Genomic DNA, 27,984 nt, shown 5'->3' on the forward strand with positions numbered 1-27,984 from the left:
CAATGCTTGCTGGACCAGCATTTATTGTTCATCCCTGATTATCTGTGAGGAGGAGGTGGGAGGCTGTATTCTGAACCACTGCAGTCCAAAACGCCATAGATAAATGGTGGACAGGCTCTGGGGAGTCAGTAGGTGAATTATTCACTGCAGGATTCCGAGCTTCTGACCTGCTGTTTATAGTCACAGTATTTATATGACTTGTCCAGTTCAGTTTCTGGCAGCAATATCCTCCAGGATGTTGAAAGTAGGAGATTCAGTGAATGTCACACCTTTGAATGTCATGGGATAATAGTTAGATTCTTTCTTGTTGGAGATGGTCAATGCCTGGTATTTGTGTGATGTAAATGTTACTTGATGTTGCACAGCCTGTCAGGGTTTTGTTGCAGTTGGACCTGGACTGCCTCAGTATCTGAGCACTTGGAAATGCCACTGAACATATGTTCACCAATGGTTGCACATCCTCAGATTGTGACCTTATTTTGGAGGGAAGGTCATTGATGAAGCAGCTGGAGATGGCTGGACCAAGGACACTACCCTGAGGAACTCCTGTAGAGATGTCCTGGAGCTGAGATGACTGACTTCCAAAAGCCACTACACTCTTCATTTGTGCTGGGCATGACGCCAACCAGCAGAGAGTTTGCTCCCTGCTTCCCGTTCTCAAGGCATGCTATCTTCTGCAGCACCAACAACATTTGCAAAAAGATTTATCAGACCATACAGAATAAAAGCCGTGTGCTTTTTCTTCAGTTCATATTTAAATTAGCTCTTTTACATTTGATTTCTTTAATATTGAATTGGGATTAGACTGAGTTATAGAATTATATGCCCTGATGCATTTATCCAGGAAATTAGTCTCAGAACAAGGACTGAGTAAATAACTTTCTTCCACTCGGAGACAGTCTTCAGGACAAGTTCAACAGTATTTACATCAGGATATATATACTTCAGTATTAAAGCAGCCTGCTATTGAAGAACACGTGACAACTTGAAGATGAAAGGCCTCATCCTCATCCCTCCTCTTGCATATCGTTATTCCAGGGAGCCAGGCTCAGATGTTGTCTAGACCACTCTGTCGCCCTGGGAGAAAGGGCAACTGGGGTAGGTTGAGGTTCCCCGTTGCCCCCTCGCCTTGCCATTAACACTGTGCATCAATGGCTAGGAGCATTGGAATGCATGTCTGTGCACGTATGTGGTAGAAACTGATGGTCCCCCTATCCATGGAGAAAGCTGGATGCATGCATGTTGGACCCAACATGGGATTGATAATATGGTTAGACTTCTCGATCCTTAGCAGCCAACTTACTGATCACCTCTGACTACCCCACCTGCTGTTCCTGTGCTTATCTGTGCATTTTACTAAGTATTCATGGCCAACACTACGAGATTGTCCTCTGCCCAGTGCGGAGAATGTATCTGGTCTCCAGCAGCTGTCTAAGTGTCAAAGATTCTGGACTGTTCCTACCTCGACCATGTGCAAAAGTGTATCAATGACAAGTTCACCAGAATGTGCTTCTGAGATTAAGCTACACAGGGATCCTACCAAGCCGAAAGTCTCTGAGTTGGTGGAGGGTGCAGGTGCAAACTTTGTTGGTGCATCCTCTGGAGGATCTGTGGCTTCCTCTCCCAAAGGACGAACAGAGGTTCTTTGACCTTGGCCACACTCTGGCAAAGGTTTGCTGGGTGCTGCTTGCATCTGTTTAAGAGAAGTGATTCGTTCTGATTAAGAATGAGTTAGTGCTGGCGTTAGTGGGAGAGCAGTGCAATGTAGTGCAGTACAAAGAAGCTCCTTGAGTTGGTTGGTGCTTGAGAGCTTCTTGTCATCACCCGAACGGGTATGCTCGTCTAGTCAAATTTCAAAAAAGCTACCCACTTCTTCTTTCAATATTTTTTAGTGGCCTAAACTCTACAACCCTCTGGCGGTAAAAATTCCTGACAATCCCTGCCTTCCGGGAGAAGGATTTCCTTCACATCTCAGTGTTAAATGAGTCTCCCCTTCTTCTATAACCACATCCCTAACTTTGAAACACCTCCACTAGTGGAAACATCTTCACGATATCTACCCAATCAAGACCTTTCAGAATCTATATTCTTCAATAAAATCATCCCTTGTCCTTCTAAACACTAACGAAGGCCTAATCGGTTTAACTGTCCTTGGCAAGTCAATCCCTTCATCCCAGGAATCAGTTTAGTGAATCTTTTTGAACTGTGTCCAAAATCAGTGTGTGGTTTCTTCATTTCAGGAGGGTGAGAATACAACAGCAGAAACGTACTAGAGACTACATAAAGCTCTGGTCAGACCACATTTGGAATATTGTGAGCAGCTTTGGGCCCTGTATGTAAAGAGGGGTTCAGAGGAAGTTTACAATCATGATCCCAAGGGTGAACAGCTTGTTAAATAAGGAGCAGTTAAGGACTCTGGTCCGTACTCAATGAAGCTTTAAAAGATATGGGGAGATCTCATTAAAACGTACAGAATATTCTGCAGGGTGGATAGAGTGGTTAGGGTGAAGGTGTTTCCTCTAGTAGGAGAGAGTAGGACCTGAAGTCACAGCTGTCGAATGAAGGAGTCATTCTTTACAACTAAGCGAAGGAGGAATTTCTTCAGCCAGAGAGTGGAGAATCTGCAGAGTTCATTGCCACAGGAGACTGTGGAGGCAAGTCATTAAGACAGCGATAGATAGGCTCTTGATTAGTAAAGGGACCAAGGGTTATGGGGAGAAGGCAGGAGAAGGAGATGGAGAAACATAACAGCCATGATCAAATGGTAGAGCAGGATCAATGGGCCAAATGGCCTAATTCTGCTCCTATATCCTATTGGTTTATGGTCCGTTTAATCTATTCTTCTTGAACATAGATTACCCTTGAATATGGAGCTCCCAGTCCTTGTCACTCTGCAACCAAGTCTCTGTACTTGCTTTCAAGTCATATTCATTTATTTTTACCTTTAACAAGATCAATGAGCTGGTATACCAAGTGTTGCATGCATTCTGATAAGGAACCATTAAGTTTTGACTTTTTAAGCATTATTACTTTTTCTTCTGCTGCACTTTTGTGTATATTTCTGCTCCTTCCTGTCACAATTTGATTAGCACCTCTTGACCTCCCTGCAGATAGCTTAAAGCCCTGTCTACAACACTTGTTATACAATTTGCCAAGACACTGGTCACAGCATGGCTCAAATGATGCCACCCCTACACACACAGTTCTCATGCCCAGTACTGGTGCTAATGCGTCATGAATCCATTTTTCTCATGGCAAGCTTTGAACCACACATTTACCTCTTGATTCTCATTTACCCTATGTGAATTTGCACAAGGGTCATTGGAAAAAAAGAAACAGAAATGCAATCGCCACAGATCAATAATAATAAAGGCAAAATAATCACAAAACACAGCAAAGTTCAGTGAGAAAGTACCTTGCATCGTAGTTCAATTTTTTTTTCCACAATAAGACAAAGTGAGGGTTGGAATATCATGGAAGTTGGTATGACACAGAGAAAGACAGCCAAACCAAATCAGACTTCTTCCCTCCGTATCGCAATCCAGTACAAGTAAATGCTGTGGAGGTGCTGGTGTTGGACTGGGGTAGATAATCACACAACACCAACTTATAGTCCTCACACACTCACCAACTTATAGTCCAACAGGTTTATGTGAAGACAGAAGACACAAACTTTCATATCCTTACTCCTCCTGACTAAGACTTGGGAAAGGAGTCAGGCTCCGAAAGCTTGTGCTTTCAAATAAACCCACAGTAAAAGTAAGTCATTGAAGACCCAGCTCATAGCTAATTATTCCAATGGTTCCTAATCAGACCTTTGAATAACCAGTTTTGGACTTCATGGATAATTAATTCCATATAACACTTTTGTATCTCCTGTGAAAGACTTAACTATTTACTAAATACCCAATAACTTTAGCAGGGAAAAAAGTAAACAACAAGGTAATATCTAGGATTTAAACCAGAGCCATTTATTTTCAGCTCCCCCATTCACACAAAAGACACTTAGACAAATACATTTAAGGGATAAATAAGAAATCAAACAGATTAATTAAATGGCTTTGCGATAGGTTAATTCACAGGCATAAGGTTTGGTTGCTTTTCTGTTCCTGTGAAGTGCCTTCATGAATGTTATGCATTGAAGATACTATATGAGTATCAGTTGGAGGTGTTGGTGTCTTGGAGACAGAAAGGACGGCAGATGCTAGAAGCTCAAGTCAATAAATATGGAGCTGGAAAAGCACAACCAGTCAGACAGCATCTGACCAGCAGGAACGGCAATGTTTCAGGCGGAAACCATTTGTCAGGACTGGTGGGGGGCCCAGAAATAAATGGGGGGGGTGGGGGGAGTAGGTGAGATGGAGATAGACATAGGAGGATGCAGTAGGGGGTTATTGTGGTTTGTCAGTCGGAAGGGTGGAGTGGCTGATACTTTGAGAAGACTTCAAAATTGACTGACAGGGTAATATAACAGGAATAACAAGGAATTATTTAATTAACCAGAGTGTGGGCCTGTGCAAAGAGTGTTCTGCACATTGTGGTTCACAGTAAGGAAAAAGAGCAGTCTTTAGAATGTTCTACAGTTTTCAGTTCAAGTCTCATTATACTTGTAAAATGGTTCTTCATTAGTCCTGTGCAGTTTGTATATTATTTTCATCAGGTTTGCCTCCACAGCGCAGATCAGCCACATCAAATGGACCATGATTGTTTGATTTCTCTTGAGTAAATTAGTTAATGTTTCCAGTCCAGTTATCCTTCTTCAGAACTGATACTACGGCTTTTTCTTCACAGATGCTGCCAAACCTGATGAGTTTCTCTGGCAATTTCTGCTTTTGCGACATGATACTATGCCAATCTACTTCTCTTTCACTGCCAAAAAAAGGCATTAGCTGAAGAGAACTTCTTCTTTATAGTGCACAGGCAATCGACAAGTGTGGTCCTAGGGATGAATAACTTCAGCTATGAGGAAGCTGGGGCTGTTCGCCTTGGAGAGAAGAAGACTTAGAGGAGATCTGATAGAGTCTTTTGCAATCATGAGCGGACTGAATGGAGTAGACAGGGAGAAAAACTGTTCCTGTTTGGAAAGAAAAAATCTAACCATTCACCTTAAACGTTCAATAGTGTCCCTTTTATATCAATATCCTGGAGGTTTTTATTAAATAGAAACTAAACTGAACTAGTCATTATAAATGCTGTGGATACAAGAGCAGGTCAGAGGATAGGAATCTTGCAACAATTAGCTCACTTCCTGACTCCCAAAAACCTGCCCACCATCTCTAAGGCATTAGTCAGGAACGTGGTTGAAGACTCCCAACTTGCCTGGATGAGTGCCGCTCCAACAACGTTCAGGAAACTTGACAAATTTCAGGAAAAACAGCTAACTTGACTAGTACCACATCCACAAACATTCAGTTCTTTCACCACTGACCGTTAATAGCACCAGAAGCACTGATGCACCTTCCAAAGCGAAAACCACTTCCATCTAGAAGGACAAGGGCAGCAGATAACTGGGGTCACCACTAACTGAAAATGTCCCTCCAAGTCACTCATCATCCTGACTTGGAAACATATGATCGTTCCTGCAGTATCACTGAGTCAGAAATCCTGGAATCCTTTCCTAACAACATTACAGATCTACTAAAACACAGGGACTTCAGCAGTTCATGGAAGCAGCTCACCAGCACCTTCTCAAGGACAAACTAGAGATGGGCAATGAATGCTGACCCAGCCAACGACGCCCACATGCCATGAATGAATTAGAAAAAATGGACCACACCCTGGACTACAATTACTCCTGCCGGCATCCTATTGAGTTGCTCATCATTGCAGATTGTGAGCTACAGCTAACTTGTGTGACATAGGTCTTCCTGGTTGTCCTGGGTCATGTTGCTATTCAGTTCCAGGATCTCAGCAGTGAGGTTCTCAAAAATAGTGAGCAAGGTGCTGTTAGGAAGCAAGTTCCAGGATTTGACCCAGCTGCAGTAAAAGGAACAGCAATCCAAGTCAGGATGATATTGAGCATGGAAAGGAGTTTGCAGCTGGTGATGTTCCATGCACCTGCTGCCTTTGTCCTTCTGGGCGGAGGAGGTCATAAGTTTGGAAGCTGCTAATGAAGGAGTCTGGCAGGTTGGGAGCTGGTGAGTTGATAGTTTTCATTCTTCAGGGCTTACTTCTACATTTAATTCCACTGCTCTCCAATGTGGCCACATTTATGTTGTTGACTACTTACTATCACATTTTTATGTCTTTATCCCACAGAGTTGGTCACCCTGGCAGTGTGCTGAGCAAAGCTCACCTTGGCAGTAGGGACAGAGAGGTCACTGTGGTGGAGTGGGCACAAGGGTGCCAGAGAACATTCAAAAGGCAGTGGGTCAGCTAAAGTGGAAGGAGTGAAGAAAACTGCTGGGTAAGAAGGTTTGAAAGTATTTGGTGGGATTTGTTTATTTTTATTAATATGGAGTACCAGTGGAGGAAGCTGCATTTGAGGTCTACGTGGGAAAATTTAACAAGCTTTCAAATACTTGACTGCTTCAGTGTGATCATCTATATTCAGCATTCATCACAATAGACAATAGACAATAGGTGCAGGAGTAGGCCATTTGGCCCTTCGAGCCAATACTACCATTCATTATGATCATGGCTGATCATTCACCATCAGTATCCTGTTCCTGCCTTATCCCCATAACCCTTGATTCCACTATCTTTAAGAGCTCTATCTATCTCTTTCTTAAAAGCATCCAGACAGTTGGCCTCCACTGCCTTCTGGGGCAGAGCATTCCATACATCCACCACTCTCTGGGTGAAGAAGTTTCTCCTCAACTCTGTTCTAAATGGCCTACCCTTTATTTTTAAACTGTGTCCTCTGGTTCTGGACTCACCCATCAGCGGAAACATACTTCCTGCCTCCAGAGTGTCCAATCCCTTAATAATCTTATACGTCTCAATCAGATCCCCTCGCATCCTTCTAAACTCAAGTGTATACAAGCCTAGATAATAAAATGTGAGGCTGGATGAACACAGCAGGCCAAGCAGCATCTCAGGAGCACAAAAGCTGACGTTTCGGGCCTAGACCCTTCATCAGAGGGTCTAGGCCCGAAACGTCAGCTTTTGTGCTCCTGAGATGCTGCTTGGCCTGCTGTGTTCATCCAGCCTCACATTTTATTATCTTGGAATCTCCAGCATCTGCAGTTCCCATTATCTCTGTATACAAGCCTAGTTGCTCCAATCTTTCAACATATGATAATCCTGCCGTTCCAGGAATTAACCTCATGAACAAACTGCACAATTCAATGTTGATTCAAGCCAGCTACACTTTTGAGAGTTTAATAGCAGGACCAAATGCTCAATTTAATTCTGATCAGGGCAAAGGTCTGATCTTTTGGGAGCCTGCAGCCAAATACTTGGATATCTGATTGAATGGGAGGGACCCATCGGCATCTTTCCTGTATTCCCTGTAAAATATCAATGTGCTGACAAAAGAGGATTTTCTCATTTCATTCAAGTTATTAATATGTACACGGACACTCAGTAATTAAATTTCTTTTATGTAACTTAATTTTGTACCTAATTCAGCTACCAAAAGCAATTCTAAGTGCAAAGTCATGAGCCCTTGAAAGGTGAAGAAAACATTAATTATTCAAAGGATTTACTGAAGTATCAGACATGGAAAGAAATGGAGTGCCTATAAACACAGCAGATCACTTTTCTGAGTACGATAGATGTGGACTTGATTCTCCATAAAATTAATTAGTCTCTTTACCTGGTGAAAGGGACCCAGCTGGAAGCTATTGGGTAGTGTCTATTGTAAGGTCAATCACATCAGTAGGAAGTTCACAACTGTCTATTAAGCAGAAAATGCTTGCTGCTAATAAATGTGCTGGACATACATTCAAGGAATATAAAAGTACACAAGAAAAGACCATAATGCAACATCAAAAACACATGGCAGTGCAGACTTGATCTCCTATGATGCAATTATTTGTTTGCTAATAAAAGGCGTGTAATAATGCAATGACTTTACAACTAGAACTTGTGTTCTCTCAGTCAAGCAAATTTTATTTCTTGTCATTGCAATTTGTGACAGCCATGGCCATTACAAATTCTTATACTAAAGCTATACTGAAAATGACTGTCTAAACATCTTTAATTATATCTACACCCTGACAGTTATATATGGTGGATCACAGTGGGGAGAGTGAAGCTCTTTTAGGTGAAAAATTTCCTTTATACCCGACTATGGTAACACCAATTCCTGGATTCATGATGGAGGAAGTGACAAAGGGCACTCAAAAGCAGTAGCATTGGGTCTGTGTTTCCTCTATATCCGAGAGAGCTTTCTAAGATCTTTCTCACCCACCATTCCATCACCAAGATTTTGAAAAGTCATCAGTTCAACATCTGCTTGGACCCCTGGACTGTGTCTCTTTTGTACCACCCTCAGTTCCTTCAACAAAACACAAACAGTTCTTTAAACTAGAATTTTTGGTTTTGTCATAACAGGCAAATGACTGGAAACTTTTACCGGCTTGGAGCTTGAGAAAGGGACTGTAACCTCACAGTAAAAGCGTACCACTTGAAAGATGATTTACCTAAAGCTGCAGCAAAACTTTGGACAAGGATAACACAGCAAATAGAAACTTAGGATGTGTGAAAACCTGATAACTAGCCAAAGGCCGACAGACTGAAGTATCAATAGAACGTGGAAGGTTCGGTTTAGAAATTTAGTTAGAAATATTTCTGGTATTGCGTCAATGTGCTTTCTGATGTGCAGATCAAATAATGGCCTCAGGCCAGTCATTAGTATGAAGTAGTTGCTTTACTTAATTATTAAACAATAAAATTATTTTACTTTAAAATGTGCAATATTGTTGTGATCTTTTTAACTAATAACTGGGTGTTCAAATTTCCCATTAAAGTCCACAGTCTTAATGGAAATTGTAACAAAGTTTACTTAAGACTTCCCCAGATTCATATTCATCATTAATGTTTGCACAGACGTGAAGCAACCCCGATTCATGAGCCCCACTGTCATTTTCTGTATTCATCAGGTCAATTGGTTAACGTATAAAAGGTTAAATGTCACATTGGATAATGCTGAGGTGATGAAAAATAATTCCCAACACATTGTCATTAAGTCAACAACAAATGAGAAATCTGCAAGCCAGCTTTGCAAAGTAATTCTCCACAATCTTCAAAAGGTATAACCTTCCATGAAGTGAAAAATCTAGGCCTTTGAAAAGGTAAGTGAGCTCAATGGCAACTGAGATGTTGTCCCTGACCCTCTTCTTGGTGAGTGCTGCTTGCTTTTCTACATTCCATGAGGAGAAATTTTCCTGCTCGCCCAATCACATCATTCTCACTCTTTCATCCCACACTTCCATCCCAGATGCCTAGCCTATTCCTGCAGAATGATTACCTCTCAACGAATCCATTGTTAGCTTTTCAAAGCTGGTGCTGGATCAAGCCAAAGTTTAAAATTGATGGATGACCAGTGCAACTTGCCAATGATGTATAGAAGATAGAACTGAAGTAGAACTTGGTAATATTATTGAGCAATAACACCAAGCAACTCATCAGCTTTCAGAGCTATTCAGTTGGTCGCTCCTCTGTTTCCTTGAGACAAATGGTGGTGCTTTGAAGTCTACTGCAGTTATTCATTATGAGGCTGATTTTATTCATGCTGATTGCAGTCACTTAAAGTTGAATGAACCATTTTGGAGCATTACATTTGTAATAGTTGAAGTGACACTACTAATTGAAGTCACCAAGCAAGTGTGGTGCAGATGTAGTGTCCTTACCTCTAGACCAGCAAGTCTAGGTTCAACTCCTGAATAAAAACTGAAAGAACTGTGGGTGCTTTAAATCATGAACAAAAACAAAAATTGTTGGAAAAGCTCAGCAGGTCTTGCAGCATGTGTGGAGAGAATCAGAGTTAATGTTTCAGGTTTGGGGACTCTGATTTCTCTTCACTGATGCCGCCAAACCTGCTGAGCTTCTCTAGCAACTTCTGTTTAGATTCAAATCCTACTTGCTCCAGATTTGTGTTGTAACATCTCTGGCATTTGAAGCAACCCAAGCTTTAAAGTCTTTATCAACTATAATATTGAACATGTTATTTGCTGTAATGTCACTGGCCCGTTTGTGGTTGCCCTTAAGAAGTTAGTAATGAGCAACCTCTTGCATGTAGCTGAATAGATTGTCAGGATAATTCAGAAAGCGGTGTTAACTGCTTTGCTGCAAGTCTTACTGCAGTGACATGTATACCAGACCAGGTACATTACCTTCCCGAAAGATTATGGGACAGATATAAAAGATAGAGCAATAGCATCTGAAATGGCAGCTAAGGTACAGATCAGGTCATAACATTAGGTGCTCAGCAGCAATATTCCATCTAAGCTGTGCCACAGTGCACACTGTAGCTGATTCAAGGTCCCATACACAGCAATCAGTGTCAGCACAACAATCAGCGCATTGATAGTTCCAGATGTCACCGCTCCTAAATAAAAACCGAAAGAACTGTGGAAATCAGAAACAAAAACAAAAGTCGCTGGAAAAGCTCAGCATGTCCGGCAGCATCTGTGAAGTGAAATTAGAGGTGACCTTTTGGGTTCAGTGATGCTTCCTGTCCCTAAATGAGCTGGAAGGGGGATCTCATTGACAAGATGGATTTAGTAAGGGCATGGAAGGATTATGAGCCAAGTAGGACTTTACAACAATCCTGTTGTTTCATGGCGACTATTACTGATCCTAGCTTTTAAATTCCAGATCTACTGAATTGATTGAGTTCAAATTTCACTGATGGGATTTAACCTCAAGTCTCCAGACCCGCAACCCAGGTTTCTGAATTACTCGTCTATAGTAAGATCCTGGCAGCAACACCATTTGCAACTCTGCGTCTGTCAGTTGCATTGTTAAAATCAATCTGATAAATACCAAGATTATTTAATGAAACACAGGATGATTACTCACTGTAAATAATTGATCAGGAATTCTTGGTTACAATAATTCCTAATAAAGCAAATGGGTGCAAAATAAGAGGTGCTTGGAAAGAAGTAACTTATACTTCCATTCAAGCAACCTTGTTTGTCATGGCTCAGTTGGCAGCACTCATGCCTCCGAGTCAGGAAGGTACAGTTTCGAGATCCATTTCAGGAACAGAGCACACAACACAAAGCAAGGCAAACACTCAGTGCAGTACTGAGGGCATATTGGGCTCTCAGACATGTTACTTTAGTTCAGCTGGCTTGATAACTGGCTTGTGGTACAGAATAATGCCAACGGTGTGGATTCAATTCCCACACTACCTGAGGTTACCTCCTTCTCCATCTTTCCCTGTGTCCTCACATAGGTTAATTTTCAATGTATTCTGATGGCGTGTAAAATAATGCAATCAAATTGATAACTGAAATATAAATCAACTATTGCCAACAAATGCTTCTCTTAAATACCATGGCACATTAAGTAAATTGACTTAAAATGGACAAAGTGATGTAGCTACATCATTTTGATCCTGCTGTTGTTCACACTGACTTGTTATCAATGATTTGTGTTGGTAAGCTGCCCAAGGTTAATAAAGAGGACTGCATCTGAAAGCTCACTTGAAGTTTAACTAGGAATCTGCCACTGCATTGCTCCAAGTCTCATCAAAATGTCAGTCACAAATAACAACTCCCGTTCTAGGATTTCAGTGGTAGTGAATACTATGTTACAAGGAGAATGCAAAACACACGGATATAGAAAAGACATAGTTGCTGGTAAGTATGAAAATGAAGGCAGATGGTCCCACATGAAATCAATAACAGGACATGCAGGGACAAAAAGGTAATTGCAAATATGTAAGTGAAACGTGAAGAGAAGGGAAATTACTGGAATTTATCATCGGAAACAATGTGACAAAGGTCTGGAATAAATTTTAATTGGCTAAAGAGAATGGATTTTTGAAGAGTAAGTCACATTTCATGAATCTGGTTGAATTATTTGAGTAAATGACTTGCACGGTGATAAGGAGCAACAGTGTGTACTATCAGCAAGATAGTTAGCAGAAATTCACCAAAGATTCTCCGACAGCACCTTCCAAATCCACAAGCCACTCACCATCCCAACTTGGAAATATACTGCTGTTCCTTCACTGTTGCTAGGTTAAAATGCTGGAATTCCCTCCTGAATAGCATTGTGGGCCAACCTCCAGCACAAGGACTGCAGCAGTTCAAGAAGGCAGTTCACCACCACCTTCTGAAGGGCAACTCAGGATGGACAATAAATGCTGGCCAGCTAGTGATGGCCACATCCCACAAATGAATATTAAAAAAATAAATGTTTATAGATATTGTCTGTATATATACTAGAATATACATTTTATATATCAGAAACTGCAAGTGGTGCAGTTCCACATAATAAATTATTTTGCCATTGGTTTGTTTCACGAATCCAACATGAAAATGCTCTCCCAGTCAGTAGCACACAAACACACAAGACAAGTAACTGATGGCTTATTTGTTATTCCTTGAACTTCACTTGAGATTGCACAGCAATGAGAATGAGAGGTTGCTAATATATGTGTGCCTCTGATTGGTTACCCAGCATTGCAGAGCGTCACTGAGTGCACCCAGAGAGCCTCAGACAACCATTTCAGATCAACGGTAAGGACCTCCATTACCTCAATGTGCAGCTGGTGTGCCACCACAAATGTGTCTTTCTGGAGGTGGGCACTGGACTTCCATGCAACTGAAATGATGCGTTGCTTTCATAACAGTCCAAAGCTCTGCTCTATTTGGGCTTACAAGCAGATTTCAGGGGTAACTGCTAAGAAATAAGGGGCACTCACAACCGAACACCCTTCAGAAACTTCAAGCAATGAAGTGCAACAGCACTGCAACAAGTGCTATTTCATTGGCCTTAATAGATTTGGTCACATTCTTTAGCAAAGCACAGTGAGAACCTCCTCAATGGTCAGGGTGTCATGTGTTGTGTGAAACACTGCTCCTAGGTGAAGGTTGGAACTGCAGGAGGAACAAGGTGAAGAGTTCACATCCTTTTCTTTTGGGATGAGGTTGTGCACAATGCACCTCCAGCAGCTTCCATTGCTGCCCAAGATACCAAGCATCCCTGGGTAATGCGAGGTTCATGAAGGGTGGCACGGTGGCTCAGTGGTTAGCACTATAGCCTCACAGCGCCAGGGACCCCGGTTCGATTCCAGCCTCGGGTAACTGTCTGTGTGGAGTTTTCACATTCGCCCTGTGTCTGTGTGGGTTTCCTTCGGGTTCTCTGGTTTCCTCCCACAGTCCAAAGATGTGCAGGCTAGGTGGGTCAGCCATGCTAAATTGCCCATAGTGTTCAGGGGTGTGTGGGTTATAAGGGGATGGGTCTGGGTGGGATGCTCCAAGGGGCGATGTGGACTTGTTGGGCCAAAGAACCTGCTTCCACACTGTGGAGAATCTAATCTTAAAAAAAAACAGAAGTTGCTGGAAAAGCTCAGCAGGTCTGGCAGTACCTGTGAAGAAAAAAAAAATCAGAGTTAACATTTCAGGTCCCGTGACCCTTCCTCAGAACTGAGTCATTGGACCCAAAACATTAACTCTGATTTTTCTCCACAGATACTGCTAGACCTGCTGAGCTTTTCCGCAACGTCTGTTTCTGTTCCTGATTTGCAGCATCTGCAGTTCTTTCAGTTCACGAAGACTGCATCAGGAGGTTCATGTCACAAGGAACTCCAATGGCAACTCTTTTCATCACCAGAAAGTGGTCCTGTAAACAATGAACCAACAATATCCTGTAAATGTCATCACTGATCCTCAGTTTACAAAGTATATGACCAACAATTAATTCTGTAGTTCTTCTTCCTTTGGACAAGGCTTTTTATTTCCTGAGCATGCATTCTTAATCCCACATGAGGGCAGGTATTGGGTATTTTCAGCTCTGCTCAGGCACCCATTTAATGTCAAAACAATAGAAACCGATACACTACTTTTCATCAATAGCTGGCAGAGTTGGTTAAAATACCAAGTAAACTTTATTAACTTTTTTTACTTTTGTGGAAGTAACGTAGGAAATTTACTGTTCATAAAGAAATCGCTGTGCCTGTGCTAGTGATAAATGAACCAGTCACTGCCTAAACACACTCCCCTGCCTTTGTCCATTTCCCTGCAGACTACAACATGTGAGGTGCAGACCGAAACCCCTTGTAAATGAGTTGAAGGTTTCTATCTCTATTATCCCCGTATTATCAGGCCGTAAGTGTCCAGATTCCTATCAGCTTCTGGGTCACCTTTCCTTGTGTCCACTTTATCCTTTCCACCAATCACTTTAAATCCATGCCTGTGAGTCACTGACCTCTCTGCTAAGGTGAAAGCCCTAGCCCAACATACCATAAGCTGCTCAAAAACACAGCCACTCCAAAGGTGCACATATGCCAATAAGTATGAGACTAGGACCTGAGGACACAGCCTTTGAGTGCAGGGAAGACCTTTTAAATTGGTGATAAAGAGAAGAGAAACTTCTTCAGCCAGAGGCTGGTGAATCGATGGGATTCACTGCCACAGAAGGCTGTGGAGGCCCAGTCTTTGAGTATATTTATGATAGAGATAGGCAGGTTCTTGATTGTCAAGGTGATCAAGGGTTATGGGGAGAAGTGGTGGAATAGGGTTGAGAAACTTATCTGCCGTGATTGAATAGTGGAGCAGACTCAATGGGCTGAATGGCCTAATTTCTGCTTCTAAGTCTTATGGTTTTATGGCTTGCTCCCTTTCTGTTCCATTAGTTGCTGTAGGGGCCAGAGAAATTGGACAGTCTAAACAATCTTTCCTCATATTCTCACTTTTCCACGTTCTGGAAACGGCCTCAAATCTTTTCTGTGCCCGATCTACTGAAATTGCATCCTTTCTGTGATGAAGTAAGTAGAACTCTACCCGGTGCTCAAGCTGTAGTTTAACTAATGATTTATACTTGCAGGATGACCTCCCTGCTCCCGTACTCTATATCGCAGTTAATAATGGAGCACATTCCATACGCTTTCTTCACCACCTTTATCAAGCTGTGTTGCAACTTTCAGGGATCTGTGACCAATTGTTGCAAGGACCCTTCCTTTCCTCACACATCTCATTATTGTCTCATTAACTGTTTGATTTTTTGCTTTGTTTGAAATTTCCAAACTCATCAATTTCATTCTTCTCTGGGCTGAAGACCATTTGCCAGTTTTCTGCCTATCTGGCCCGTCCATTTGTATCTTCCACATGGTCAATTTTTGTGTCGCCTGCAAACTTCGATTATACCTCCCTAATTTAACCCCAAATCAGTAACATATACCACAGATAAAAAACAGGGAAACTATCATTAAACACTGCAGAACTCCACTGGCAAAGGCCTTCTGGCCAGAAGAAAAGCAATTAACAATGACCCTTCTTTTCCTGCTGCTGAGGCAATTTTATATCCAGCTTGTTATATTCCCCTTGATCCCACAGGCTTTCAGTTGTTTTTCTCAACCAGTCTGCTATGTGGGATCTAGCCAAAAGTCTGCTAATATTCAAGTCCCACACCAACTGCATTGTCCTCATCAATTCTCCTTGTTACTGCTTCAGAAAATTAAAACTGGTTAATCAGACACAATCTTCTCATGACAAATCCATACTGATTGTCCTTTATGAATATGTATCCTTCTGACTGAATTTCCTATCCCTCAAAATTGATTTTTCCCACAATTTTTTTTTACTTTGGTGGAAGTAATCACAGGAAATTTACTGTACAGAAAGAAATCACTTTTCCCATCATGTCTGTGCAGGTGATAAATGAATCACTCGCTGCCTAAACATTCTTCCTTGCCTTTGTCCATTCTCTTGCAGGTTACAAAATGTGAGATGCATACTGAAACCCTTCGTAAATGAGTTGAAGGTTTCTATCTCCACTATCCTCTCAGGCCATAAGTACCAGGTTCCTATCAGCTTCTGTGTCAATACACTATTCCTTGTGTCCACTTTGACCTTTCCATCAATCACTTTAAATCCATGCCTGTGGGTCACTGACCTTTCCGCTAAGGCAAATAGGTCATTTCTCATCCATTCGATCCAGGCACCTCACGATGTACATTTCAACTAAATCTCCCCTCTATCTATTCATCTCTATTTTAAATGAACACACCATGTAGTTGACTGTCATCACAATTGACGAAAGGAGAGGACAAGTTGCTAAGAAGAGCGCTGAGGAAGCAGTGAACACACTGCCAGTGAAGAGCAGCAAGAAGAGGAAAAATTCCAGGAAAGGAAGCTACTCCATCCACATCTACAAAGTGATGAAGCAGGTTCATCCCTCCAAGGCCATGGACATCATGAACTCGTGCATCAATGAAATTTTCGAGCACAGCGTGGGAAAGGCTTCCAGCCTGGCCCATTACAACAAGTGCAACATGTTCGGCTCCTGGGAGATCTGGAACATGTTGCGCAGGAAGCTGGCCAATAAATTGGTAAATCCTACCAAAACACACAACAGTTGGCAGTAACATAAACTGAAATTCCTGGTCAACTATGTAATGAAAATGACGTAGAAGCTCTACTATCACTAGCCATAGCTCCACAATACTATATATGCTGTCATAACAGAAGTTCCCCTGTGTGATCTGAAATGATGCACCGCCACCATATTACGGCCATATTAGATAGCAGACAAATATCCCAAATAGGAGAAGTAAAACATTTGGCCCGTTGAGCCCGCTCTATCAATAAGATCATCACCAATCACTTTCGAATTCCACATTTCCATTTCTTTCAAAAACATTTTTCATGGGTTGTCGACATCGTTGCTGAGTCAGTATTTGTTGCTCATTTCTATGTCCCATGCCCTTGAGAAGGTAGTTGTCAGCTGTTGTCTTGAACCCTACTGTCCATGTAGGTACACCCACATTGCCATTAGGGAAGGAATTCAGAACTGAAGCAACGGTGATATATTTCCAAGTCAGGATGGCAAGTGACTTGAAAGGGAACTTATAGGAGGGGGTGTCCCCATGTTTTTGCTTCCCTTGTCCTTCTGGATGGTGGTGGTCATGTGTTTGGAAGGTATAGTCTAAGCAGCATTGAAGAATTTCTGCAGTTCACCTTGTAGATAGTACACCCTGCTGCTACTGAGCGTTGGTGGTGGAAGAAGTGAAAGTTTGCAGATGTAGTGCCAATCAAGTGGGCTGCTATGTCCTGGATGGCATCAGGCTTCTTGAGTGTTGTTGGAGTTGCATTCATCCAGGCAAGTGGGGAGTATTTTATCACACTCCTGGTTTGTGTCTTTTAGATGGTGGACAGGCTTTGAGAGTAAGGAGTTCAGTTACCCTCTGCAGGATTCCGAGGGTCTGACCTTCTCCTGTAGCTACAGTTTTTATACAGCTATTCCAGTTCAGTTTCTGGTTGATGGTAAATCCCACAAAGTTCCCAGTTCAGATTTAGCAATGGGAATGCCATCGAATGTCAAACAGTGATGGTTCGATTCTCTCTTGCTGAAGATGGCCATTGCCTGGTGCTTGTGTAGTGTGAACGTTACTTGTCACTTGTCAGCCCAAGACTGTAGGCTGTCCAGGTCTTTCATTCCCTTGCCTAACAAGAATCTCTGCCTTAAAATAGTCAATGAATCTATTTCCACCACCTGCTGAGGTAGAGAGGCCCGATCCTAATTTTATTACAATGGTCCCCAGTCTATACTCACAAAAGAAAACATGTTCATCTTGTCAAAACTACCCAGAATCTTATATACTCCAATCAAATCAATACTCATTCTAAAGCCCAGTGAAACATATAATCTTATATACTCCAATCAAATCAATACTCATTCTAAAGCCCAGTGAAACATATAATCTTATATACTCCAATCAAATCAATACTCATTCTAAAGTCCAGTGAAACAAGCCCAGCCTGCCCATGCTATCCTAATTTCCATCATCTTCTCCAGCAATAAATCATGGAAATGGTTTTAGGCAGAAGAAAACCAGTCAGGAGAGGTTGCACAGTTAGGTTTGTACTTCTACCAAACAAGATCCCATCATTCTACAATTACTCTTCTTAAATGACCAATTGCACATGACGTGATTTGCCACACAAATACTGAGAAGCTTCAAATACTGGTTTACAACTCTGGCATAATCAGTGAAACGACTCAGCTTCATTTGCTTCTGAAAATGGAAATATTAATTTACATCTCATGGGTTCAGAAGAAAAGGTGACTTTGTTAACCACAAAGTTTCTGATGATGTAAAAGACTCTCATACCGGTGAACTCCGCTATTGCACATCATGATGTGGCAGGCACCCAAACGACTGCAAAGCTCAGAAGAAACTGACATTAAGCCAACACCAGAGGCACTGCAGGCTGCATAAGCACAGGATGCTGTACGTTTTGACCTGATAAAGGATTCCATCAGCCGATGAAGTTCATCCAATGTATTGAAAGGCCGCATAAACTACAAGCAGAAGAAAGACAACGCTAAAGTCAATACGGTCTCATCGTGTGGGTTTGGGGCAGAAGTTATAAAAGGTAAGCTGAAGAAGAACATAAGTTAGTCGGTCACAACTGCATAAAACTTTCTGGACTGTGCAAGGAAATTAAAGGTATTTTTTTCCTTTAAAAATTTGACATTAGCTTCTACTTTTTAAAACAAACTAAACATTTCTGCAGCTAATAACAATTTTCCAAATGTTAATCCAGTCAGGGAATAAATGAAATTAATTTGGGTTTAAATATGAAGATTTTCATGTTTGTCTTAATTACCTTATCTATTGCAGCTGCTTTGGATGAATTCGGAGGCAAATTTGATTTGACAAGATAGAAAGCCCTGTTGAAAGAGTGAAGCCTTTAGAAACAGTTCCCAGAAAATGTTAAATAAACATATACACAGAGTAGATAAATTCAGGAGTACAGTTTATCAAGTTAAGTAAAGTACACTGCAAGTTCAGAATGTCCACCCTGTAGTTACATATCCTGCCACAAATTGGTACTTTTGTAATGATGCCTTTAACCTTTGTCACAGAACAGATAACCCTTCAACAGCAACCAACCCGATTAGTCATGAGCAGGATCCCCGATTCAATTATTTTGATTTTGCTAAGTTCTGTGGTGTCTGTAAAGTCTTCAAATTGAGCTCATTTTAACTTTGGAACTTAATTGAGAAGTTAATTTTGACCTGACTAAGTCCATTATCCTAAGTGATCAGCAATAAAATGCTGGCCTTTCAGATGATAGAAAGAATCCGAGGAAGAATTGATAAAATAAATGAGTTACTCCTTTAAGTTGTTTAAAATGAGTCTGTTCTCCACCTTCTCCAGCTCCAGACATCCTGTCTGTATTACACCCAGTAAATTTTGGTAATCCAATAGTCAACCATTTTAACAATCCCTCAGTGGTTAATAATGGCGGCTTCTGTGGGTGATTCTGCCATCCAGCACTCCTAGGGGAGAAGTGCACTTGCAAGGGGAGTGTGCTCCAGGAACTTGAACAATTTTATGATTCCCAACGGATATGATAGTAGACAAAACAGATTCTAGGTTGAAATATGGCTTGATAGATCACATTTTGCTTTGTTTGGTTTGAGAATGAGGTAGCTTCTCACCAAAACATAAGAACATAATGTCACTTTCTTTTAGCAACAGAACTGAAGTTTTGAAGCAAAAGAAACGAAGATAAAATAGACTAAACCAATCTATTCACTTATAGTTGAAACCTAAAGAGGTTGAAATATAAAGGTAAAGTATAATTGCAGTAACCACAAAAAAGAACTTCTTTATGGATCCCAAAAACCCTGTACAGTACCCAAAAATATCCTTCGTCACATCAGAAAATTCCTTTGTCTAACACTTAATGGGCTAAATTTGACTTCAACTCCCGGGCTGGTAGATCCGTTACCTTTTTCCTGGATTAAACATACCTAATTTAAACATACTCAGTTTCAAATAATCCCTTCTGAGTTTTATCAAAGTGCCTGCAGTCTCGGCCTATCACTCACTCCTTCTCCTTACTGTGTAAACAAATCTAACTATCTTTTCCCCTTTTCAGGAGCCACCTTACACTTGAAAACTTTTGCAAAACTGCAAATAAAACTCAAAAGGTCTCTTTCTCTAAGCAACTGGCATTCCTGCTTAGCTTACAAAAAAGGTAACAAGTCTAGAAAGTGTTAACAGAAACCTTGAAGCACTACTTTTTAATCTTGCGAATTTGCAAACATTTGTAAGGTTAAAAAAAAAATTGGTTCCGATTGTAGCTACAGGAACACTTGGGAAGCTCTGGAAGCCACTGTGTAGATTTTATTGAACAAATAGCAAGTAACAGTAGGAAGTGAAATGTGCCCAAGATGTACAGCAGGATGCCAGAGGAGGATCCAGGATCTCATGAAGGTAACTAAGTATCTGGGCTCTCTTGCCACTAATATTTGGTGCTATGCAAACCACCCACATTGACCTCAGCCTCCATACACTTGTTCTGCCAAGACACCTTGGTTTTAAGGGGCCTCATATCTAATGGGGTAACTTTGGGTACCATTCAAGAACATTCTACACTTAAAACAGTTTTGTCAACTTGGTTTGCACCACTTATTTGTCCATGGGGTGTTTAAGTTCAACAATTTTCATTATCTGCAAAGCGGAAGGTGATCTACAATCAGCAAAGAAATATAACTGGTGTAGGTCATGCATCGGTTATTCTGGAGTTTAAATATAAGGGAGATGGTGTATTTCATCTGATTATGAAATCCAGTCTTTGGTGTCAATGGTCCAGATTTTTGAATCAGGGTTGATTTGATTAATTGTTGTCACATGTACCTAAGTATGGTAAAAAGTTTAGTTTTGCAAGCAGTACAGGCAGCTCATAAGATACAAGGACATACAGTTAACTGGGTGTTCAGACAGAGTGAGGCATACAGGGTTACAGCAGCAGAGGAGGAGCACAAAAGCAAAATCAACATGAGGATAGAATGATCCATTCAGTGGTTCGAAACCCTCTCTCTTATCCCAACTGGGCAAAAATATGTACGCTTACGCCTTGATCAGTTCTGCCCCCGAATTTCCTGCTCAGATGCCTCCTGTTACAAAACAGCAGTGACCAATCCAGGAATGCTCACAGGGAGTAGTAGAGCCAAATGCAGAAATTACATCCACATTTTCAACTGCAGGTGAAGTATTCTGGAGTTTAAATGTCCTGTAGTCTCCGATACTATGACTGAGAAGAGCTGGGTAAGTAAGCGAAGTGTAAGGTCAGGAGGCAGCTGAGTGAGTGCATTTGGTTAAAGGCAAAGAATAACAGGTGGGTGAGCAGGTTTGATCCCATTTAGAGGCAGGATGTAGGGTGCCAACAGAGTGAGAGGAATAGGATGGCAGGGAAGTGAACGAGTGTTTAGGATAGATCAAGGAATTCAGTTGGGAAGTGTGGTGGACGGGATTTGCTTCTTACGGAGACAGATCAGGGAATGGAGGTGGAATTGGGTCGAGGGTGGAGTTTGTCATTTGTTTGAAGTGAAGGGTGGTTTTATGGGAAGAGTTGTGGTTACGTTCGATGAGGTCAGGTCAGCAGAGTATCAGCTCAGTGGTAGTATTGGGTTGGGATGTTATTAAGGGGATTGTTTGGTCAGGACAGGGGTAGTCATTAAACAGAAGATGTGGGGTTGTCAGGTTTTTTTGGGGGTGGGTGAGTGGTGGTATTGTCGGGGGTAGTCACTTAACAGGTACCCAGCAGTTTTAGTAGTTTTTAAATCCTCCAACATCTGCTTCCAAGTTTCAGTGAGTTGGAGTCCTCAGAGCTGTCTGATTTTAAGTGTCTTTTCAGAGGGGTATTGATGTTGGATATTTGATCCAAAGAAAGTTCACACAATGCCAACACACAACTCTAATCTACTAAGCTACAGAAGCTACCATGAGCCAATCATAATTTCTGGCCAATATTTTTAATTCAACTCAGAACTTTGAAAACTGCAAACCAGCCAGCAGTTCATCAGATTCTAATCATCAGATTCACCAGATTCAGCAGGATTGCTGAATAGGGAGTAATTACTGTAAGAGGGACACTGACTGAGTCATTGTAACATGAGAATTTAATTAGAATGAGCTCTTTGTGAAGTACAGAGAAAGAGAAGCTTAAAATAGAGTATGAGGTAAGTACCTACAATTAAGTACAGGCTAAGATAACTGAAGGACCAAAGAGAAAGAATTCTGATCACTAAACTGTGTAGCAGAGATTTTCCAACATCATTCAGTGTCCACTTCTGACGGAAGTGACCGGGAATGTTTTCTTAGTTTCTCTACAGGTGCTGCCTGGCCCACGTGTTCCCAGAGCTTTTTGATTTTATTAACATCCTGAACCTGGTGAGGTGCAGGATAGCACGTTTAGAGAACAATACCGTTTTGGTGAATCTCTGCATCTGGGAGCATTGCATACTAGGAGCCTGCCATAAGTACTTCACTACATTAATATTTAAATGAGCTACATTAATTACTTCTAAAAACCCTAAAAATAAACCAACTCAATTTATGACATAAATGGGAACAAATGGACACAAATGTGTAACAAAGACAGAAACTGCTGTATAAACTCAACAAGTCTGGCAGCATTTGCTGAAGGAAGGGAAATGTTCATTCTGTTTTCTTCCAATTTCTGTGTTTTTTTTAAACGGACCTCCAATATCCACAGTTCTTTGTTTTATTTGAGGTTGATTTGTAGGAGGTGTATTACATTTGCAGCATGTGGGGGTTTGTAGATAGCAATGTGATCACAATCAACTACTTCTGTGAGCAGTATCGGTAATTGAGAAACTTTGGCTCACAGTTGTTGGACTTTTTTAAAATTCATTCATGTGATGTGTGTTCTGAGGAAGGGTGTCTGGACATTAACTCTGATTTCTTATCACAGATGCTGCCAGGCCTTTTCTCTTATTCATTCATGACTGGATAGGCCAGCATTCATTGCCCAGCTTGAATTACCCAGAGGGCAATCTAAGAGTCAACCACATTGCTGTGGGTCTGGAGTCCTTGTAGACCAGACCAGGTAAAGATGGCAGTTTCCTTCCATAAAGGACATTAATGTACCAGCTGGGTTTTTCCAACTATCGACAATGGGTTCATGGCTATCATTTGACTCTTAATTCCAGAGGTGTTTTTTACTGAATTCAAATTCCACCATTTGCCTTGTTGGGATTTGGATCCAGGTCCCCAGAACCCCGATGGTCTCTAGATTGATAAACTATTGATGACACCATGAGACCACTGCCTCACCATGTTGAACTGTTTTTTTAATTCTTCGTGAGACGTGGGCATCGCTGGCTGTTCAACATTTATTGCCCATCCCTGGTTGCCCTTGGGGACCAAGGTTGCAAGACACTGGGGCAAGAAATGCCTTGACATTTGGCCTCAGCAGGTAGCTTCATTCATTAGGTTAGTCAATGGTTTAAGAGTTGGTTAGTTAGTTCGGAGTTGAGAAAAAGAAGACGTGACTGCCTCAGGCAAATAAGGCAAGTTGTGGTACAACGGCAGAGGAGCCTCAGTTTTCATCACTGTCTGACAGGTTTGAGTGTTTGGGGACATTTCCCAATGCCAGGTGTCTTAATTAAACACAGAGAGAGGCTTACAGCACTCCCCACCATCCACTCCCCCAACAGATACACCTCAGCCACAAGCAAACACAAAAGGAGGCTGAAGGTCAGAAAACCTCAGCAACTCCTCTCATTGAGTCCCTGAGCTCCCACTAAACTCCTGTGAGATCAGGGGTACTTGGGTCATTATTGATTTCTGGCATGGGTGGCTATCTGCTGCTGACAGAGCTACAGCAGAATGGCACACGATCTCTCCTGCAATTTAGCCGGGCCTGGTCACCATGGTTCCTGCCACACCAGGCTGCAGTAAATTCCGCCTGTGAAACCTTGCTGTCATGAGAAGGGTGTCACTTTGCTTGCCTCAGTCTACACCAGCTGTACGAAGCAATCCCACACAGGTACATTCAGGTTTGCCACCAGTTCAAAGCCAGAGGGGAAAGCAAGCCGAGAGATGGATGCCAAAAGACTGCAGATGGATATAAACACCTTGAGGTGAATGGGCAACGCCAGGTGCAGTACAACGTGAAAAAACAAATGTTAGACTACTCAAATTTGTAGGAAAAAGCGGAAAAGCAGGAATTTTTAGTTAAAAAGCTTAGATGTATAAATGTTGGTATTCAGAGGAATTTCGATGCACGAATCATAGAAAAGTAACATAATATACAGCAAGCAATTAGAAAGGTGATTAAGTTGGAACATGGAGCTCAGGGACTTTTGCTGTGATTGTAAAGGGCCCTGAGACCACATCTAAAGTACTGTGTACATTTTGGTCTCCCAATTCAAGGAAGATCCTTCCTGTGGAGCAAGTACAAAGAAGGCCTCCCCAGATTTGCTGATTCTAGAGGAAAAAAATGAGTTGAATCAGTCTAAATTCACTTGAAAACAAAAAGTGCTGGAGATCACAACAGGTCAGACAGCATCCACGAAGAGAAAGTGAGCTGACGTTTTGAGTCTAGATGACACTTCATCAAAGCTGTTCCTAAATTCACTTGAGTTTGGAATATTGAAGAAATATAAAACTGTCCAAATCTGATAGGGTAGATCCTGAATGGCTGATTATCCTGGTTACAGAGTAACAGAACATGAAGTCATGGGGTCATATTTCTGTACCTTAGGGAAGACAGCTTGAGATGGGGAATTTCCCTCTCGGAGCACCCATTTCAGGCAAGGGAGTCCAAATTGGCAACACTTTCTCTCCTGGAGGGGAGCAGAAGAGGTTTTGGATAGAAGGGATAGGGTGTGAAATAGAGTTGGTCCTGCGCCAATGAAAGCATAAAGTTCATGAGAAGCTCAGCAGGGCTGGCAACATCTTTGGAGAGAGAAAAATAAGAGTTAACATGTCATGTCCAATGACCCTTCTTCAGAACCGGTCCCATGCCTCTGCGGACAGATCGAAGGCAGCTATAACAGTAGCCGAGATGAGCTGTTTGAAAGGACTGCCTCGGTTCATCCATGAACTAGTTCCAGCTGTGTTCTCATCCTTTCGGCTGCTTGGCCCTCAGCCATCATCCGTTCCCCTTATAAACTCACACAACTCCACAGCCACCAATGCTCCTCATAGCCTCCATGGCAACTTGTGCCTCCATCTACCCCGTGGCCCCTTGTAACCTCTATGCCAACTGTTATTAATGATACAATGATATCACCTTGATATACGTCAACAAACAGCTTATAAAACAGCTACAATCAGTATTATGATGCAAGTTAGAGTTACACAATATGCTTTTCACTCTTTATTCACTGCTGAAAGGCTTGGCAAGCTATTCTGTTGCAAATGATCTTTTTTAAATATTAAAAAGTGCATATCAACTAGAAACATTCATCACAAAATTTAGGATGATCTTGTCCTTACCTGAGCTTTTGCACGTATCGTCTTACATTGTCAAGAGATGTTGCATTGATCTGTGCTTGGAATTCTTCCACGGACACATTGTCTGTGTAGTAATATCCTTCCATACTTTCCATTGCTAAATGGGAAAGACATGTTCATTTCTCAGATTTAGGAACTCTAAGCTATACCAGAAAAAAGGCAGAAATTGCTAAACTTTGATATGTGGGAAGTATCCAAGACCTTGTGTAAAGAGTACTGGGTGAACTTTAAGACCTCCTCCACTCTTTAATCTCTGAGGAAGCTGCACAAAATTGTAGCTCTCAAGGTGGAAGAACACTTTTAAGGCTTGTCGATTCCCTTCTACTTTGTAGATGATCGGATTATCTGCAGAAAATACAGCAAAATAAAAAGAGTAAATGCAGATCACCAGTAGCTAGGAATTTTGTAGCAACTAACTCTCCCAATTGTTTCCCCAAAGTTTGTCCAACATTAACAATGCACAGGTCAGATGTCTGATGGAATGCTCCCCACTTGCCTGGATGAGTGCAGCCCCAACAACATTCAAGAGGCTTGACACCATCCAAGAGAAAGCAGCCAGCTTGACTGGCATCAATTCCACAAACTTCCTCACTGGCGCACAGCTGCAGCAGTGTGTACCATCTGTAAGTTGTACCACAGCAGCTCCTGAAAGCTCTGTTGGTAGCAGGTTGCAAACCTGCAATTCTGCTAACCAGAAGCATAAGGAGAGCAGATATATGGAGCACGACCAGCTGCGAGATCCCCTCCAAACTGCATACCATCCTTCTTTGCAACAATATTGTCAGTGAGGCTGGGTCCAAACTCTGGAATTCCCTTGCTGACACCTCTGTTGGTGTTAGCCTAACAACAGCAGCAGCTCAAGTAAACAGCTCACCACCACATTTTCAAGGACGGTTAGAGAAGCATCATAAATGTTGGCCTCACTAGCCATGTCAGAATTTCATGGATAAACTAAAATACAACATATTTTCCTCACTTTGAAGGTACAACTTGGTTTTAACTCCAGTAAGGGGAACTGGCAAGCAGTGAACTATCCAGATCTCAACAGTGCAAGGCTCAAGATGAACAAACTCAACTAGCAGTTTTTGACATCTGAAAAGGTCAGTGGACTTGAAACATTAACTCTGTTTCTGTCTCCACAGATGCTGCGAGACCTATGGAGTTTCTCCAGCTATTTCTGTTTTTGTGGTAATTTTCATTGCTTGACCTTTACCATGGTTTGTAGCAGGCAGATAGAATCATAGACTCCCTACAGTGTGGAAGCAGGCCATTTGGCCTGACGAGTCCACACCACCCTTACAAACAGCAGCCTACCCCATTCCTTGAACCCTGCATTTCCCCATGACTAACCCACCCAGCCTGCACATCCCTGGGAACATAACAGAAATTGCCAGAAAAGCTCAGCAGGTCTGGCAGCATCTGTGAAGGAAAAAACAGAGTTAACGTTTCAGGTCCGGTTGACCCTTCCTCAGACACTGTTGGCAATTTAGCATGGCCAATCCACCCAATCTGCACATCTCTGGGCTGTGGGAGGAAACACTGGCACTGTAAGGCAGCAGTGCTAACCACTGAGCCATCATGCCACGCCAGGGTTAAAATATCGTTTGAATACTGTTGTAAGTAAAAGTTTCCATTCAGATTCCAATAATTTTTATTTCTTTTCCAAAGATGCTTTTCCACACCACAGCACAGAGTAGTTGCTGTTTATATTATCAGCAGTCACTACTGGTGTTTCATTACTCCTTTAATTGTACTATTTTTCATTCCTTTCACTGCTTATGTCCTTTTGCACTATGGTTTTCTAAACAACTGAAATGAAACAAGATTTTCAGGTTATTTGTGTTTTGCCATTTCATTTGACAAGGGACAAAGATTGTGATTGCACTGAAGGGGGTGCAGAGGAGATGTTGTCTGGGATGCAGCATTTCAGAAACAAACAGAGGCTAGGTATGCTCAGGTGGTTTTCTTTGGAGCACAGAAGGTTGAGCGGGGAATGGTGTATAAAATTATAATGGGTATAGACAGGGTGAATAGAAAGCAGCTGTTGTCATTAGTTGGACGATAAATTGAAGTTGAAGGGATGTCAGAATTTTAAAGTGAAAGGTGGTAGGTTTAGAGAGGATTTAAAGACTTTTCACCCAGGGGGTGGTGGGGCGCTGGTACACACTGCCAGGAAGAGTATTTAAGGCAGGAAGCCTAGCTGGATGACTGCTTGAAATGTCATAACATTCAAGGCAAGTGGAACGAATATAATCTGCGGTATGTATTTGACAGTACAGACTCAATGGGCCAAAGGGCCTGTTCTGTGCTATATGATTCTATGAAATGAACAGTCTGCATCTATAGCTTGAGTAGGCAATTTATAAAAATTATTGCATCAATAAGTATTGCAAAGCAATAAAAGAAATTGAAAAAAATTAGACATATTATCATCACGTAGGCAAACATTGAGAATTTCTTGGCAGGCAAACCTCCCAGACGGGAATATAATTTGACTTTATTACTCCTAGTTACTTCTGTGAGCAACTGGTTAATAACAGGTGCTGGTTACTCAGAAGATCAGTACTCATTTCAATGAATGA

General features: G+C 41.7%; 1 protein-coding gene across 3 annotated transcripts in view; it reads right to left on the reverse strand.

Annotated features, from left to right (window-relative positions):
• prex2 (phosphatidylinositol-3,4,5-trisphosphate-dependent Rac exchange factor 2) overlaps positions 1-27,984 on the reverse strand; it is a 316,787-nt gene that overhangs the window by 41,185 nt on the left and 247,618 nt on the right. For all 3 annotated transcript variants that reach the window (XM_059645886.1, XM_048529759.2, XM_059645884.1), the window contains 4 exons: positions 25,604-25,747; positions 25,385-25,499; positions 18,732-18,795; positions 18,233-18,423 (listed from right to left, as the gene is read on the reverse strand). In XM_059645886.1, coding sequence (XP_059501869.1) covers positions 18,233-18,423; positions 18,732-18,795; positions 25,385-25,499; positions 25,604-25,747 — 514 coding nt within the window. The remainder of the gene's footprint in view (positions 1-18,232; positions 18,424-18,731; positions 18,796-25,384; positions 25,500-25,603; positions 25,748-27,984) is intronic.

Source organism: Stegostoma tigrinum, chromosome 5, assembly GCF_030684315.1.
Source record: "Stegostoma tigrinum isolate sSteTig4 chromosome 5, sSteTig4.hap1, whole genome shotgun sequence".
Classification (NCBI taxonomy): Eukaryota; Metazoa; Chordata; class Chondrichthyes; order Orectolobiformes; family Stegostomatidae; genus Stegostoma; species Stegostoma tigrinum.